The 17,262-nt window shown below is 44.6% G+C and overlaps 1 protein-coding gene across 1 annotated transcript in view; it reads left to right on the forward strand.

Annotated features, from left to right (window-relative positions):
- LOC310785299 (atrial natriuretic peptide receptor 1-like) overlaps positions 1-17,262 on the forward strand; it is a 122,303-nt gene that overhangs the window by 31,618 nt on the left and 73,423 nt on the right. The window contains exons 7-8 of the mRNA XM_083646319.1: positions 9,634-9,747; positions 10,812-10,968. Of these exons, the coding sequence (XP_083502445.1) occupies positions 9,634-9,747; positions 10,812-10,968 (271 nt within the window). The remainder of the gene's footprint in view (positions 1-9,633; positions 9,748-10,811; positions 10,969-17,262) is intronic.

Here is a 17,262-nt window from a genome sequence, read left to right on the forward strand (position 1 = left end):
TCCTAACCTCAAATGATCTCCTAGATAAACTCCAATCAGGCTTTCGTCCCCATCACAGCACTGAAACCGCGCTTACTAAAGTCATAAATGACATCAGAATGAACACAGACTCAGGCAAAAATTCGATTCTAGTGCTACTGGATCTTAGCGCTGCATTTGACACTGTTGACCACTCAATTTTATTGGACAGACTGGAAAACTGGGTTGGGCTATCGGGTACGGTCCTCCAGTGGTTCAAGTCCTATCTTCAAGACAGGAAGTACTTCGTCTCCATTGGCAATTACACATCTGACCTAACTAGGATGACTTGTGGGGTGCCTCAAGGATCCATTATGGGGCCCGTTCTCTTCAACCTTTATATGCTACCTCTAGGCCTAATTATGCAAAAAAACAAAGTAGCCTATCATAACTATGCAGACGACACTCAGTTGTATATAACTCTTTCCTCAGCTGACTATGCCCCCATAGAATCATTGTGCCAGTGCATTGATCAAATAAATAACTGGATGTGCCAGAATTTCCTACAGCTAAACAAAGACAAAACTGAGGTGATCGTGTTTGGCCCCAAAGAACAAAGGCTTAAAATCGCTGCACGCCTTGAGTCTCGATCCCTGAAGCCTAAGGATCAAGTCAAAAATCTTGGAGTTATTATTGATTCCGATCTCAACTTTAACTCCCACATTAAGTCAATTAGAAAATCTGCTTTTTATCATCTTAAAAATATAGCAAGAATTAGGGGATACATGTCCAGACAGGATCTAGAAAAACTAATTCACGCCTTCATTTATAGTAGGTTAGACTACTGCAATAGCCTTTTTTCTGGTCTCTCCAAAAAAGAACTTAGGCAACTTCAACTCATTCAGAATGCTGCTGCTAGAGTTCTAACGAAGACTAAGAAAGCTGATCATATCACTCCAGTTCTTAAGTCCTTACACTGGTTGCCGGTGTGTCAGAGAATAGATTTTAAAATACTGTTATTAGTCTATAAATCACTAAATGGCCTAGGCCCAAAATACATAGCTGAATTGCTCCCACGCTACGAACCGTCTAGAACTCTTAGGTCAACAGGGTCCAGCTTATTAACTGTCCCTAGGATCAAATCAAATCACGGGAAGGCTGCATTTACCCACTATGCTTCTGCTAGCTGGAACAAATTGCCTGAAGACCTCAGATCTGCCCCAACCTTACTTACTTTTAAAAATAGACTAAAGACTTTTATGTTTACCGTCGCTTTTAACTGCTGACAGCTACTATGCAAACCCAATGAGTCCTCTATAAGTTTTAGCTCTTTCTGCAACTGCTGCGCCTGTTGCTTAATGCACTTTTTATACTCTTTTTTTTAAGTTTTGTTGTGATGCTTTTTAAATGTTCATTTTACTCTCTTCTTTTCTTTTCTTTTCTTTTCTTTTCCTGTCAACCATTTTATGTGAAGCACTTTGAATTGCCTCTGTGTATGAAATGTGCTATACAAATAAACTTGACTTGACTTGACTTGACTTGACATATCCAGCATCAATAGAACATTAAATATATCCGATTTATTTTACCTATGATAATTCGGGACCACACATGAAAAAATACAGTCGGGAGAGAGGAGAGGCGCTTGTGACTCGGCTCAGGTGAACGTGGAATAGGCGTGCGGTGTGATCGCAAAAGCGTGTAATAGGTTCACGCCCAGCTCAAGGTCTGCAGGCGTAGGCGTGGGTTGAGGCAAGGCAAGGCGTAGGTTCTCTGTGTGAACTAAGCGTCACACACACACACACACACACACACACACACACACACACACGCACGAGACCAAGGTGTCCACGGCAACCTAACCTCGCGTCACCAGGGTCTTCCCGAGGCAATCCGGCCGGCACACACACGGCACACACACACACACACACACACACACACACACACACACACACACACACACACACACACACACACACACACACACACACACGACTCACTAAAAATATTTTTGATTGGGACATCACCCATGATCATCCTTGGGCACCCGTTCTATGAATCACCTCATTCAATGGAAAGGAATTGCTTCAAAATGTCCCCATTCGATGGGGTGGAGTTGTACAATCTCTACAACCCAGTTTCCCTGCATGGGGTTGTAGAGATTACTTGCAAAACCCCATTTAATGGATAGGATTCTCCATTGGCTCTTCTCTCAACCACCCTGCCCACCTCTGCAGGCATGGGGAGGGTCTGCTTGGACCCCTGTGTCCTTAGGTTTACGCTTCATTCACACAGACAACCTACGCCTTGCCTTGCCTCAACCCACGCCTACGCCGAGCTGGGCGTGAACCTGTTACACGCTTTTGCGATCACACCGCACGCCTTTTGCACGCCGAACCTGGAGCCGAGTCACAAGCGCCTCTCCTCTCTCCCGACTGTATTTTTTCACGTGTTGTCCAGAATTGTCATGGGTAGCCTCTAGGTAAAATAAATCGGATATATTTAATGTTATATTGATGCTGGATATGTACTGTATAACCAGGTCTGACTATAGTCGGACATTTTAGAGAGGTGATCTTGCAAGAATATGTGCTGGCAGCCTGGCACAACAACATTGTCCATCTTGCTTCTTCGGTCGCTATTCTTTCTCATGAGGATTTGTTTGCCGACGGGGAGAAAGCCCCACGTGATAGCCACCCGTCAATCTCTCTGTCTCTCTGCTCAACATGTTGTAGTAACTCCATTTTATTTTGAAATTCAGTTGACTTTTCCATTTCCGACGGATATTGTGCATTTTTCTTTCATGGCTTGACAGAAGAAGTCTGCCTGCACGCGCCTTGTCGGCTTCAAAATAGAACTCACGCCTATTCGATAAAATCGGCAAGGCATAGGAAAGGCGTGGGTACACGCAGGGTTCACGCTCAGGCGCCCGGTGTACACAGCCTCGTTGACTAAAACGGACGCCTATTAAAAAGCGTGGGTAAAGGCAAGGCATAGGCAAGGCTTGGGTCGTCGGTGTGAAACCAGCCTTAGGCATGGGGGATGGGAGAGGTTAGGGTTAGGGGTGGGAGAGGTTAGGTTTAGGCATGGGGGGTGTGGGGTGGGAGAGGTTAGGTTTAGGCATGGGGGGTGGGAGAGGTTAGGTTTAGGGTTAGGGGTGGGAGAGGTTAGGTTTAGGCATGGGGGGTGGGAGAGGTTAGGTTTAGGGTTAGGGATGGGAGAGGTTAGGTTTAGGCATGGGGGGTGGGAGAGGTTAGGTTTAGGGTTAGGGGTGGGAGAGGTTAGGTTTAGGCATGGGGGTGGGAGAGGTTAGGTTTAGGCATGGGGGTGGGAGAGGTTAGGGTTAGGGGGTGGGAGAGGTTAGGGTCTGGGTTAGGATTAGGCATGGGGCATGGGAGAGGCTTGGAGGGGTCTCCGGTGACGACCCCCGAGGGTCTCGAACCCTCCGTTCGGCCCCCAGACCCTCCGTTCGGCCCGCAGACCCCCCGAAGCCACCCCAGGACCTCCACAGGGTCCTGCGTCCCACCCAGGCCTCGGAGACCCCAGGTTTATCCATTGAATGGGGTTTTGCAAGTAATCTCTACAACCCCGAGAAACTGGGTTGTAGAGATTGTACAACTCCACCCCATCGAATGGGGACATTTTGAAGCAATTCCTTTCCATTGAATGAGGTGATTCAAATGATTTGAAATCCCTATTTTATTCGAACAACTTGTCATTTATTTTTCTTAACAGGTTATTATGTGATACCCGAGAGACTATGAATAATATGTTTGTTTTGTACAAGGATAAATGGTCCGCTGACTTATGGGATAAGCCAAAACTAAAAACCTATCATCACATAAAAGACAGTTACGGTGTGTGGAGTATGTGAAGTTTGACTTAGCAATAGAGACTGGTAGGTTTAATGCTACCCCTGAAGAAGATAAACTCTGTTTACTATGCGATTTACTTGAAATTGAAAACGAGACTCAATGTTTGCTCTATAAGGGAAGTGTTCTTTAGTAAAATGTCCTCTATTTATGCTGACTTTTTTTTACTTGGATGAATATGAGAAATTGGAGTTGTGTTTAAAAAAAGGGACCTTCCCGACTACAAGTTTTATATGTCAGGCATGGGAACAAAGACAGAACTTTCTGTTTAAAAAATGACGGAATGATTTGTTTTGTTCTTTGAGCAGTACGCTGTTTACTTGCAATTTGTGATATTTTTATTCTTTGTACCATTGATGCGTTGTCTTATTGTTTTATTGTTGTATTTGATGTGTGTCTTGTAGGCCCATGAGGGCGGGGCACTATGGAATGCATGACACTTTAACTCATTCATGGCCAGTTTAGGACTGCCAATATTTAGCACAGGCCAAATATTTTCATAATTGTTGGTCATCATTCAAGACCCACAGTAAATTATCTATTAGCACCAAAGTGATTTGCAATACCTCAAAATGAAGATGTACGTCTCTGGGTTCACCAGGGAAAAAAAAAGTGAGCTTTTAGCATGTTCTGTACTCTACTTATAGCCATTTATATACACCCTGTTTTCACCAAAAAGGTCTCTCTGAGAAGAGAAACAGCAGAAAAGGCCATTTTTGTAAAGGACACAATCTCAGGCAGAACTCGCTCTCAATTATTTTATTTTGAACTGTATTGACATCAGACATGTAAATATTATTCGTTATGACACAAATGACAAAAAAAAAATATATATATATATACATGAAGTGCTTTTTTTACATTCAACAATACAGTTTACTCAGTGTGAGTGAGTGTGCAGACAGACACACAGACAGACAGACAGACAGACAGACAGACAGACAGACAGACAGACAGACAGACAGACAGACACACAGACACACACACACACACACACACACACACACACACACACACAGAGAGAGAGTTCTGTCCACAGCTGCTGCTGGATCGCACCTCTTTCCCAGGGAACACTATTGATCGCCCCGCAAATTAGCATAGGAGGGGAACACCAAACTGGTCTGAGAACAGCGTCTAGCCTCCTCTGCCTCTGCATCATTTTCCTCCTCTCGTTCGGGCTGGGACGAATGCTGCGACACAGGAACGGGTCCGGCTTGGCTTTGGGACCAGGCGCTGGAACCGGATCGATCATGTTCGTCACGGGTTTGACTACCGCGAACAACTCAATCCAGGTTCGCCCTGCACCAAGGCGACCAGCGCAGCGCGCCGAGGGGCGTTTCAATGGCGTTTCTCCTCTCTGCACAAGGAAGCGCGTTTCTCTGTTTTCTGTTTTTCCTCCTGCCCATTTCAAAACAACAGCTGCGGTATGTGTTTGTTCACGTGTTGTCGGCTTTGGCTTTGAGGGCAGGGACCTGATACCATGTCACAGGCTGGGGAAGTCTTTGAACTACGCGCTGCACTAATAAAAACAAAAACACGTCAAACACGTCATTGGCGGGGAGGGCTATTCCTGATAACACGTCAAAGACGTCTTTGGCGGTGAATGAGTTAATAAAAATCAATCAATCAATCAATCAATCAATTAATCAGACACATTGTTGCTTGACTTTCTCATTCACTGTGTGTGGTTACACAAACTCTACTGGTCCTACTTAAGGCCCAATTATGCTCAACCTTAAATACGGATACGCATACGGACGGAGCTTTCTGTTCGTACTCTGCGTTCATTTCGTACGTAATTCTGCACGTTTTCTGAAAGCTTATGGATACGGATGAAACGGAGCAGTACCACACACACTCACACATTTGATTCTCTATTGCCCACTAGTGGATGTATTGCTTAACTCATTGAGTGCCAATGACGTTGATCGGCGTCAAAGTAAATGGTAGCGTTGAGTGCCAATGACGTCGATCGGCGTCAAATGCGTTTTTTGACGGTGGGACGTGGATCAAAGCCTCGTGCATCTCCTGTACAAATATTGTAGCTATTGAAGGTGTATAACCTATTTTACGGACTCATTAGGTGGCGACAGTGCTCTCCAGATTAGAGAAAGGTCAGGAAAACAGCAGGAAAAAGCCCCGTGATGAAAGAGAAACCGATGCATGCTGCAGAGCCATATAGATTGCTCTGGCTGGAGCTGACGTTGGCTGCGAACAGCAGTCAATCCGCCCCCACAACTGAGCCCCTCTGTCTCTGCTGCATAGTTTCTCCACACGATTAGCTGCCAGAAAAGCAGCACCCGACGCCGAAGGGCCAAACCATTCTCAGCAGTCCGGTTTGGCTTTTCGGTGTCGCGCTGGGAGCCGGCGCACAATAGCGATCCGAAAAAAGACGCTGGGTGCGTGAGGCTGTGTGTTAGTGTGGGGAGGAGTTTGCAGCTGAGGAAGGGGGGGAGAGGGGGGTGGGGCACGCAGGGCACCACACAACTACACCACGTCACTACATCAGAAAATATTAGCTTCAGAGTCAATGAATGTGCTTGAAATGCTTCATTTCACAAAAGGCTGAATATCTCAGCTTCTAATTTGAAACGTCTGTTTTTGCTGAAAACAACCTATCTTCTCCGGCTCATAACTAAAGAACGGAAAATGGTATCAATAAACTTTTTTTTGCAGATGATACAATAGAGTCTCCTCGTTCTTTGTGCGTGTTCGGTGTTTACATAGTAATATCACACAATATTCTGTGGGCCTCGAGAAATCACTGAAAACGCTCTGAAACTCTGGCACTGGGAGCGTCCGTTCTCCAAAAGTGGCTGGCACTCAATGAGTTAAGATTAGCAGCATGAAGTCGTCTGTTGCCCGTCGCCCTCTACAAGCCACCAGGGGGAATTACAGCGGTAACGCACTATAATTTCCAATGCACTATAATTTAGGTCCACAATTTCCTAATAATTTCCTAGAAAGGAACTGTTAATTTCTTAGTAGGTTTCTAAAAGATTTCCCCAGAAAGAACTGCAAAACTATATAGTATGTATGGAAAAATAATAAGCAGAGTTCAATTATCAGAAGTCGTTATGTGTTGAATTCCTTCCTATCCTCTCGTTTCTAATTTTCTCTCTAACTGCTGCATTATTATTTCTTGGTCATTTCCAGGAAAGCGCTTCCTTTCTAGTTAATTATTAGGAAATCGCTGAGCCGTAAAATAGAGAGTCGCAGTTACGACAACAGAGTGGGAGCTCGTCTCCTGCAGTAAAGCAATAACGTCCCGTAGAGCAACAGCTAGCTGGCAGAGAGCCAACACAAACACCAAAACATGACAGATTCCAGACGGCTAAACAGTTTTCCAGCCAGAAATAATGTGTGAGTTGTTGGTATTGATCAACAGACCTACCAGCCCCTCTGACATATTATGGTCTGTTGAGTTACTGCCTCTATAATGTTGTGACTCTGCTGTCAGGCGAGCATGTTAACGATGAAGAGAAACTTAATACAACAGAATATAAAAACACATTGACTCTGTCATTCATTTGTTTTCCATAGCTGTCCTCCGCCAAAAACCTCTCCATACTGTGTTTGTACGGGGGCTTTTATAACCTGTAGTAACGTTTCAAATGTGAAGCGCCCTCTAGTGATCGTGTGAATATTGACAGTCTGCTGTTGAACCAGCATGGTGGAAAGTAAAGGCGTTGGGGATGGGCTGGTGGAGGGCGTAAACACTTGCCGTGTTCAAATCTGAGCTTTTCCAAAGTCTACATTCTGTAAGTAACGTTTTTGTTATGCTATATAATAGAACCCTCGGGCCTCGGTTGCAAAATTACAACACTTTTAGCTATCCTAAAAACATACTGTTTACATACTGTAATCAAGTTCCTGTTGTTCAGCCTCACAATGCTATTGGATAGTAAATGTGTTTATAGGTTCACAATTTGACCGACACAACTTCCACATCTTCTTGGGCCTCACAGGGTTAAGTCTCACACTAGCCAGCCATAGATAGATACAGTATACGTCTGGTGCACAACAACTCTTGAAAAGTGGTTAAGGACCGCCCCCTAAGACCAAAACAAAATGCCTGAGAGACATACATGTATGAATTGAGCAAACACGGACCTCCTTATTTGTGTGACAAAACTCGTGGGCGGTACATTTTGAACGATGCACCAATGCACGCAGAGAGCTGGACTTCCGCCCTGATACTATTGGAGCAGGGGGATTTCCTCTGGCAAAACCCAGACCCTCCGCTGCTGGAGGCTGATGTGGGCCTTATTTTCGCAGAAACGGTAATTTAGCGTTTGCGCTCGTTTAACGCCGCAGGTAATGCAAATTGGGGGTGTACACAAGCGCATGCCTGTTATAATTGTACTGGGCCAAACCAGACCTTTCAGCGCAAAAACTGTATGATAGATGGCGTTATCCTATCGTCAGCAGCACGCAATTACTTTGCGCTAAGAGCTTTTAAAAGCACCTCTTACGCGCTAAATACCCCGTTGCGCTTGAGCGCACCATAATCTCTGTGCTGCGCGATGTCATTATGCACAGCCTTGCCACGCCAGGACATCAAATTCTGCTGCTACAATTGGGTATTAGCAGATAATTCAGTGAGGCAATCAACTATAACTCACTGAGAAACTTTTATCACATCGCAAAGAGGGAAATTAAATGAGAAAACTTGTTGGACAATGGACAAATGAATGGCTATTCACCTTCACCTATTCCATAACCTGGAGGATCGTCAGACGATCTGTCAACAAGCTTTCTCCATCTCTCTCTGTCCTCGGCACGAGTGAGTCCACTCTATTATGCATGGAGAGAATGACAGCATATTGCATGCCTCGCGCAAACAGCGATTGCGAGACAGGAATCCGATTGTTTTTTTCGATGTAACGCCCAGACATTGCCTGGCCACACCTGTGAATAATTCTGGTACTCAAGACCGCCCAAATCCAGTTTGCGCTGGCATTTTGGGGGCGCAGATGATTTGGCACGGCTCTAATTTGCGCTTGCGGCACGTGCTGTGAACATTTCCGCATCCCCGCCGAGAATTGCATCCCCTCCATATTTTGGGTCTGTTTTAACTTAGAAAACAGGGAGGTCACATCAATTATATCACTTTTAAACAGTTACATTTCTGTATAAATCATTACAATATGCTCCCGTGAGGTGGGGATGCGTTTAGCTGCTGCCGGGCGGGGGTGCAAAACTCGCAAGCACTCGCAAGCGTAAATAGGGGATATCGCCTGTACCAAGATACCTGTACCTGGGTCTGATCATGTGAGACTAGGTTAAGCCTAACCCAAACCATAACCATAACCATAACCATAACCATAACCCTAGTCCTTACCATAACCCTAACCATAACCCAAACCTTAACCAAGCTGTTTTAAACCCCTGACACATAACATGAAGACAACATAATGGCTGCACATTGTAATGATACAAAGCGAGTCAAAAATCCACAAAGCGGTCCTTTGAGTGGTGACAAACATTATGCAAACGCTGCTTTGTTTCATCCTATGTCTCACACAGGCGCTGAACGTACGTGCTAGTTGACCGTCAGCTGTCGTATTTGCACGACCGTAGCAACATTTTCAAATTAACGTTGGAAGCTCCTGTGGGTCAAACAAACTATGTGGTCGAATGGGTTGTGGAGGACTTGTGTAAATAATACATTTTGAATCTTCTGTCCGTGTGTGTGTACGTGTGCATGCATGTGCATGTGTGTGTGTGTGTGTGTGTGTGTGTGTGTGTGTGTGCGTGCGTGCGTGTGTGCGTGCGTGCGTGCGTGCGTACATGCGTGCAGAGTGTGAAGATCCTCACCTACCTGGAGCCTCAGAATCCAGAGTACCAGGAGTTTGTGGAGAACCTGAAGAGCGACGCCAAGAGCATGTTCAACTTCACCATCCAGGACTCTCTGGTACACCCACACACACATGCACGCACGCACGCACGCACGCACGCACACACACACACACACACACACACACACACACACACACACACACACACACACACACACACACACACACACACACACACACACACACACACACACACACACACACACACACACACACACACTTTATCTGTATGGTAAATATTTGGGAAATCTGTCTGGTTTGTCCTTAAAAAGTATTGCTTTGCTGGGTGATAATTAAATATTAACGTTTATCGTCTTTCAGTGGAATCATATCGTGATGATATGAAGATATTTTAATATTGTGACTAGGGTTGCAAAATTCCGGGAATATTCAAAGTAGGAAATTTTCCATGGGAATTAATGGAAATTCACAAAATTAATTAAACTAACGAATAGAATTTGTATTAGAAATGTTTGCATGAATGTCTGCTTATGACAAAACAAAATGATCGTATTAAATGTCTGCAAGAAAAAATACAGTGATAAATAAATTACCCCCAAATTTCCCGTTTATTCTCGTTAATTCACATGGAAAGTTTCCAACTTTGAATATTAGGACACACAAAACAATGGTCAAAATAAAAAAAATTCCCAAGCTTAAATTCCCTTGGAAAATGTCCAGAAAGTTACTGGACATTTTCCGCCCCTTTGCAACCCTAATCGTGACACATTTCTGCCGTCTGAATTGATGATGACAAACACATGATTTAAAAACATTATCATTGGGTTCAATGAGATGAAGATTTTGCATACATGAACCATATCATGATATATACATGTATTGAGATCGAGAAAGACCCTTATGATTATTGTGATATTGATTTCAACCATATTGCCCAGCCCTTCAGTTTCTGTGTGTATCTATGTGTGTGTCTGTGTGTGTGTGTGTGTGTGTCCCCTCTCTCTCTCCTTGACCGTTTCCATGACAACCCAACCCACTGATGCTCATCTGACGCTGATCATACACAAACCAAACAGTGTTCACAAACAAACAACAAACAAACTATCTTTCTCTCTGTATGTCTGTATCTATCTGTCTCTCTCTCTCTCTCTCTCTGCAGTATAACCTGATAGCGGGTGGTTTCCATGACGGCGTCATGCTGTACGCCCAGGCGCTGAACGAGACGCTGGCGGAGGCAAACGGGGGAGGCGGGGGAGTGGTGCGGAGGCCCAGAGGAGACCTGGTCACCAAAAAGATGTGGAACCGGACCTACCACGGTGAGGAGAGGAGCACTGCACTTTGACATTTTCCCCTGCTATCGTTACGTAATTTAGCAAGAATCAACTCCTAGTTGTGTATTAAACGGTTTTAATCAGGGGTGAAAGTGGATTGAAATTCTTGCCGGACCTACTACTCCAACCTTCATTGCGTCATTGTTCTCCTCCCGCCCAGCTTCATGCGTTCCTGAACACGCATATTTTTTACATCATGTAGTCTATAGCAAATTATTTATTTAATTATTTATTGTGCAAGTTAGGAGCCTACTTAATTAACCTGTATAGGCTACAGTGTGGCATAATTGTGCTTTAAGTAAAACAGTCGAATAAGCAAGAATATGAAAATTGATTAAAAAATGCACATTTTAAATTGCATTTTGCAAATCAGCATCAGTCTTCCATTTGTCAATTTAATTAATTTAATTTAAATGGCTCATTTATAAGCATTTTTATTAATAAGGTTTATACATAGTTTTATCAAACAGCTCATTTAAAAGCATTTTTTTCTTCTAGAAGCCGTCTGGAAGGTGAATATGTAGCCTACAGTAACCTAAGTAAATTACTGAGAATTAGCCTACTGCTTGGATGTATAAAGCTTTTCATAATGCAGGAGACAGAGGGAAAAAAGCACATTAGATTGTGAATGTGCACAGAAGAAATCCATGCAGTCAGCAGAGAAATCCTTATCCAAAGCAAAAGATTCCCACCAGGAATCAAAGAACAGACACCGAATTGGGCACTGGGTGGGCAGACAAGACAATCAAATGACTTTTACGCATCGGAGGCGCCATGAAACCACGCGTAAAAGCTCTCTCTCTCTCTCTCTGCTTCCTTCTGCTGTCCTCTTCCCCCGTTACGTCTAGCTTGACACAACACAGCCCGTCCAATGTACCCGTCTGTAAACGGTGCAGCTGCTGAGCTGATAAATGCCGACTTGTTCAACGAGCAACAGGTTAGCGGATGTGATAGATAACATCATTAGGCTACATTCCCAAAACGAGTGTTATTTTGTGACGAGCAAACTTTTAACGTCGGAGTTCGACAAGGAAATGCATGCGAGGAGGGACGCGCTGCGCTGCAGTCATGGGCTGCAGTGCAAAGTAGCTACTATCCAGGCAGCGTCAAGCCAGCGTAAACACAGCTGCTCACGTTCTATACCGGATATTGCTCCCAGAATTATTTTACAGCGGGAGCCTCACAAAAATAAGGTGGATAGACTTTAGTTTTTTTTTTTTTTTAGACAGCACGATTAAAACCACTGACAGATCTAAAACACTGCATTGGAACAATTTAAAAGCAATTTATGAGACAGACTACTGTTGCTTATGCGACATAACGTCAGCCATGTGTTTCCTTGGAAATTATGCGATCGTGATTGCTCTGCAGCAATCGGCTTTTGATTGACAGGCAGCTGCATGTCTTCACCCAACGGCGTACAGGCACCGAAAGTCTTAAAGGAACTGCGCACCGGAGGGTTCCGGCCCACTTTCACCAGTGGTTTTAATGCATGTGACGCCGCAATAACACAGGCTAGTGTTATTGTTGCGGTCTCCGGTTTAGCAAATTTGGTCGTCAGAAGTCACAATTGATTAGCTTGTAAAACACAATTTTCTCAGCAACCGAGCAACGTAGTGTGACTTCAATCTGGGAACCCAGAGTCTATCTGATGACTAATAAGACTCTGGAACAGACAGCCGATATTTTGGGGTTTCTGCTGTAGAGCTTATGTCTGCGTAACCTTTATTTCTACAGGGGGAGTCTCACTGAGAGCAATGCTCTCTTTTTCAGGAGTGCCCTGTTCACATTCACACATATATTCACACCTGGAAGCTGCCCAGTACAACCACAGTCTGATCTGCTGGCCACTGATCAGCTCCACTGGAGTGGTTGGGGTTAAGGACCTTGCTCAAGAGCACCTCAGTGGTGGTAATGAGAGAGGAAAGCGTTGCTTTTTCACGGATGATGTTTGCTTTTTCTTAGTTAACGTCTAGTTTCCATCAGTGAAGAAGGGCAGTTTTAGTCCAGTTTTACTTTTAGTTTTAGTCAACGAAATTAACACTGACCAGTCGCTCTCCAGAGAATTTCCAGCCCAGCAACATGGTAATGTTTGTGTTCAGTTCGCTCCACTTTTCTCATGTGTGTAATATACACGGTGTGTGGAAACCACAGTGTGTATCACACACACACACACACACACACACACACACACACACACACACACACACACACACACACACACACACACACACACACACACACACACACACACACACACACACACACACACACACACACACAGTGGAAACCACAGGAGATGTAATAAAAGGTCAGTGTAGTCAGCCTTCACATGGGAAGCCAGGCTGCTTCAGTCCCACAGAGAGAAGCCCCTCCGGCTCTGAGGGCCAAACACATTGAAGTCATCAGCACAGTCAGCGAACCAAGCGCACCCCTCGGCTCAGCACAGTCAGCGAACCAAGCGCACCCCTCGGCTCAGCACAGTCAGCGAACCAAGTGCACCCCTCGGCTCAGCACAGTCAGCGAACCAAGTGCACCCCTCGGCTCAGCACAGTCAGCGAACCAAGTGCACCCCTCGGCTCAGCACAGTCAGCGACAGTCACCCAGGCAGCCGCTTGCTTCTGTCACAGCAGGAAAGGAGGTAAAGGGTTATAGAGCGCTGTGGGACAGGCACAGAGTAAACAGGCCTGGGAAGAGTCATCATAGTTGGGGCATCTGGGTAGTGTAGAGGTAAAAGCACTCTCCTATCACCACAGGGCCACGGGTTCAATTCCCGGCAGTGGTAACTCCGGCTTCTTGAGACGTTCCCACAGACACTACACTCCACAGGCTCCCACACTCTACATCCTGCCAGTGAAACTCCTCACTGTCAGTTGAAAAGAAGCGGCTGGTGACTGCAAATGTATCGGAGGAAGCGTGCTAGTCTACAACTCATGGGTGACCAATGGGTGACGTCGCGCTCACATTGTCCCTCCTTTTTACTGTCTATGAGTAGAACTCAGAACAGCAGTATGGGAAGTAGCATATCCGGAGCTGGTTCTGACCTCCTGTCTTGTCCCTCAGTGTCAATTCAGATGGGACAGATTTACTCTGACATGCTAACAGCGCTACGCTAATTCTGTGCACACCCAGGAGGCTGTGGACCGAGACTGCAGCGATGAGAAACTTCTGTGTGTGTGTGTGTGTGTGTGTGTGTGTGAGAAAACAACAGGACATAGGGTCCCAGGTTCTAATGATGGACAGAATGAGAGAGAAAATGTTCCCATGGTCACCACGCTGTACAGGGGAGGCCCTGATTGGCCGGGGCTCATTTCCTAATGATTGATTGGCCCGTGACCACCGCTCGCCCACCTCACCCTGGAGAGCAGAAACCACAGAGCAGCTCTCAGAGAGAGAGACAGAGAGGGAGAGACAGAGAGAGAGAGAGACAGAGAGGGAGAGACAGAGAGAGAGAGAGAGAGAAAGAGAGGGAGAGACAGAGAGAGAGAGACAGAGGGAGAGACAGAGAGAGAGAGAGAGAGAAAGAGAGGGAGAGACAGAGAGAGAGCTCTCAGAGTTTTCTCACTCAGACTCACTAAACCCTGACGTGAAGCCGTGTGAAAGTAGATTTTCATGCCTTTCATGCCTTTTCCCACGTCCCGCATATTGAGATGATGTCCCACATTTTGATTAGCTCTATAGTTTTCAAAAGTCAAAGTTGGAGAAACTATAGGCAGGGTTGGCCAGGAAAATGAGTGACATTCTGTTTAATGGACAAAGTGTATGATCACTTTTAATGCATAGTAAAGTTCCTTGATCTAATCGTAGCCTCTGACCTTTCTATTTTGGATATATATATATATATAAAAAATTAGAATATCATGGAAAGTTAGTTTTTTCCCATAATTCCTTTCAAAAAGTGAAACTTTCATTCATTACACACAAAGTGAAATATTTCTAGCCTTTATTTGTTTAATTTTTCATAAGTTTGGCCTACAGCTCCAGAAAACCCCCAATATAGTATTTCAAGAAATTATTATAGTGTGAAGAAAATCAGCAGTTACTTCTCAGTTAGGACTGACTCCAGCCTCAGTCCACTCCCACTGAATTTCTGCCAAATTTTTGAATCGTCCTTTTTTTGACAATCCGCTGTAGTCCACGGTTATCCATGTTATTTCCATGATATTCTAATTTTTTGGAAAGGATCTATATATATTAGAGATGCGCGGATGAGCTTTCATGCCATCCTAATCTGCCTGTATGCATGAACCAACCGCCCGCCATAAATCAGAGCAAATTATTTCATACTATTTATAGATCCGCGCCCGCCATGCATCCGACATTTCACAGCGCTATAAAAGGAGCAAACTTATGGTTTCTGCTGCCGTTGGTGCGATCGCTGCAGTCCAAGACTCCAAATAAACTTCCATGCTGTGTTATGTCCAGTCCACCACTTGCCCTCATGTAGTTTACTCGGCTAACGCTATAGCTCTAAGTTTAGTTTACTGGATTGCCTCATTGTATGGGAAAATACGAACGCGTCTTCTCTTCAAACACGTCTCCAGCGGAGACTCCTCTTTGAGGGTGACATCATGGACCATATATGGACCAAAAGTGGAGCCTAGCGACCTAGCACATGGCTATTGTTTTGTTTACCACTGCCGTGGGTCCTTTGGGGATCCTACAATAATAGGCGACTAAGAATGTGCCTGACGAAAAATGTAGCTTAAAATACGTTCATAGACTAGAGAACGTAATTAATATTATTCTTCCTCATTAATGATACATCGTTAAGACAACACTGGCTGATTCACTCTGCGTAGGTCTCATCTACTATTAGAGGTAAGATGTGAGGTATCGATATTAAATTTTGACTGTTTAATAACAATCGAAAATCTTGCTCATAGCTGCTTTAACAATAATTACATATTGTGTTTGAATATCTGCGTAATTAATTATATTGATGTCCAGAATAGCTGCTTCAGATACTGTGGTTAGATGCCCTCAGTAGGTTTAAGGATGTTTTATGGTTAGAGATCCATTCTACTTCAGATATCTTGAGGGGAAGGGGGGGAAGGGACCCATTTGAAAATGACCATGCAGCTTTTTCCCTTGCCAAAATGTAGCCTCCACTACAGCAATTTGATGGGGGTACATCACCCAAATATGTCATATTAATCACATTGGAATGTTGCATGTGCATTATGCATCCTGGATATAGTTTGTTACAATAGTGTTAGCTCAAATGCTAACGTTAGCTAATGTGGATGGACAATGCTAACACAATTAGCGCCATGTTCTGGGATGTACAGTAAAATAAAAACACAGATTTTGGTGGTCTAACCTAGTTGGTTAGTTAGTGGAGTATTGAAGCTTCACCCAAAAATGTCCACCTTGCAAAAAAAAAAAAAAAAAAAAAATGGTAGGGACACGTCCCTAAAATAAATAAATAAATGCTTGGTTTTGCAGCGGCTTGTCACTTTTTTCTTCTTCTTTTAGCTGTAAAATTGGCACACACAAAAAATGGCAAAAATTACAAGTTGAGGATTTTTTTTTCTCTACTACTGTACCTAATGGCAACTTTTCTCAAAAATTGATTTGTGAAGCTCTTGTTAATGTGTTTGGACCTTCTCTGATACTGAGATAATGACAGTAATGGCCCATTTCCACCGCTGGTATCAACGCGGCCCCGCCCAGCTCGTCTCGCTTTTTTGTCTCATTCCACCGATCAAAAACGTGGATAGCCCGGGTTGAGTCGGGGTTGAGTCGTGCTGCTTTTGGTCCCTGCTCTGTTGAGGTACTGGCGCTGTGAACCCGGGTTCATACGGTGACGTGAAAACACTGCAGACAACTGATTGGTCAGGCAGAATCGTGTTTACTCTATCTGACTGTCAATGCATACCAGTTTAGTGGGGCTTACCTTCTCTTCTGTTATGTTATTTCCATCAGTCTTTTGTGTTGCTGCCTTCGCCTCTGGTGAAATAAAATCGATCTCCTTATTCAGCTTTAACATGGCGGTGGTTTTCAATTGTTTTGAGAGAGAAAAAGTCCGCTGCTCAGGAAGCTCCTGTAGTTGTGTGCAGCGTCGGCTGCGCTAGGCCGCAGGCGGGGGTAAGTGAAGGCGCGGTCTTGCCTGGTGAGAGGCCGCCGGGGTAGAGGCTTCACTCTGTAGCGCAACCCTCGTCCCTCGCGCAGCGCATGCATGTGAGTTTGACTAACAACAAAGTGATATCCATTCTCCTGGCCGATTGTCACATTTGCCCATGTACACTGTAGGTCATTTAGAGGCACCAGTATTTC

This window comes from Poromitra crassiceps, assembly GCF_964638095.1.
Source record: "Poromitra crassiceps genome assembly, chromosome: 11".
NCBI lineage: Eukaryota > Metazoa > Chordata > Actinopteri > Beryciformes > Melamphaidae > Poromitra > Poromitra crassiceps.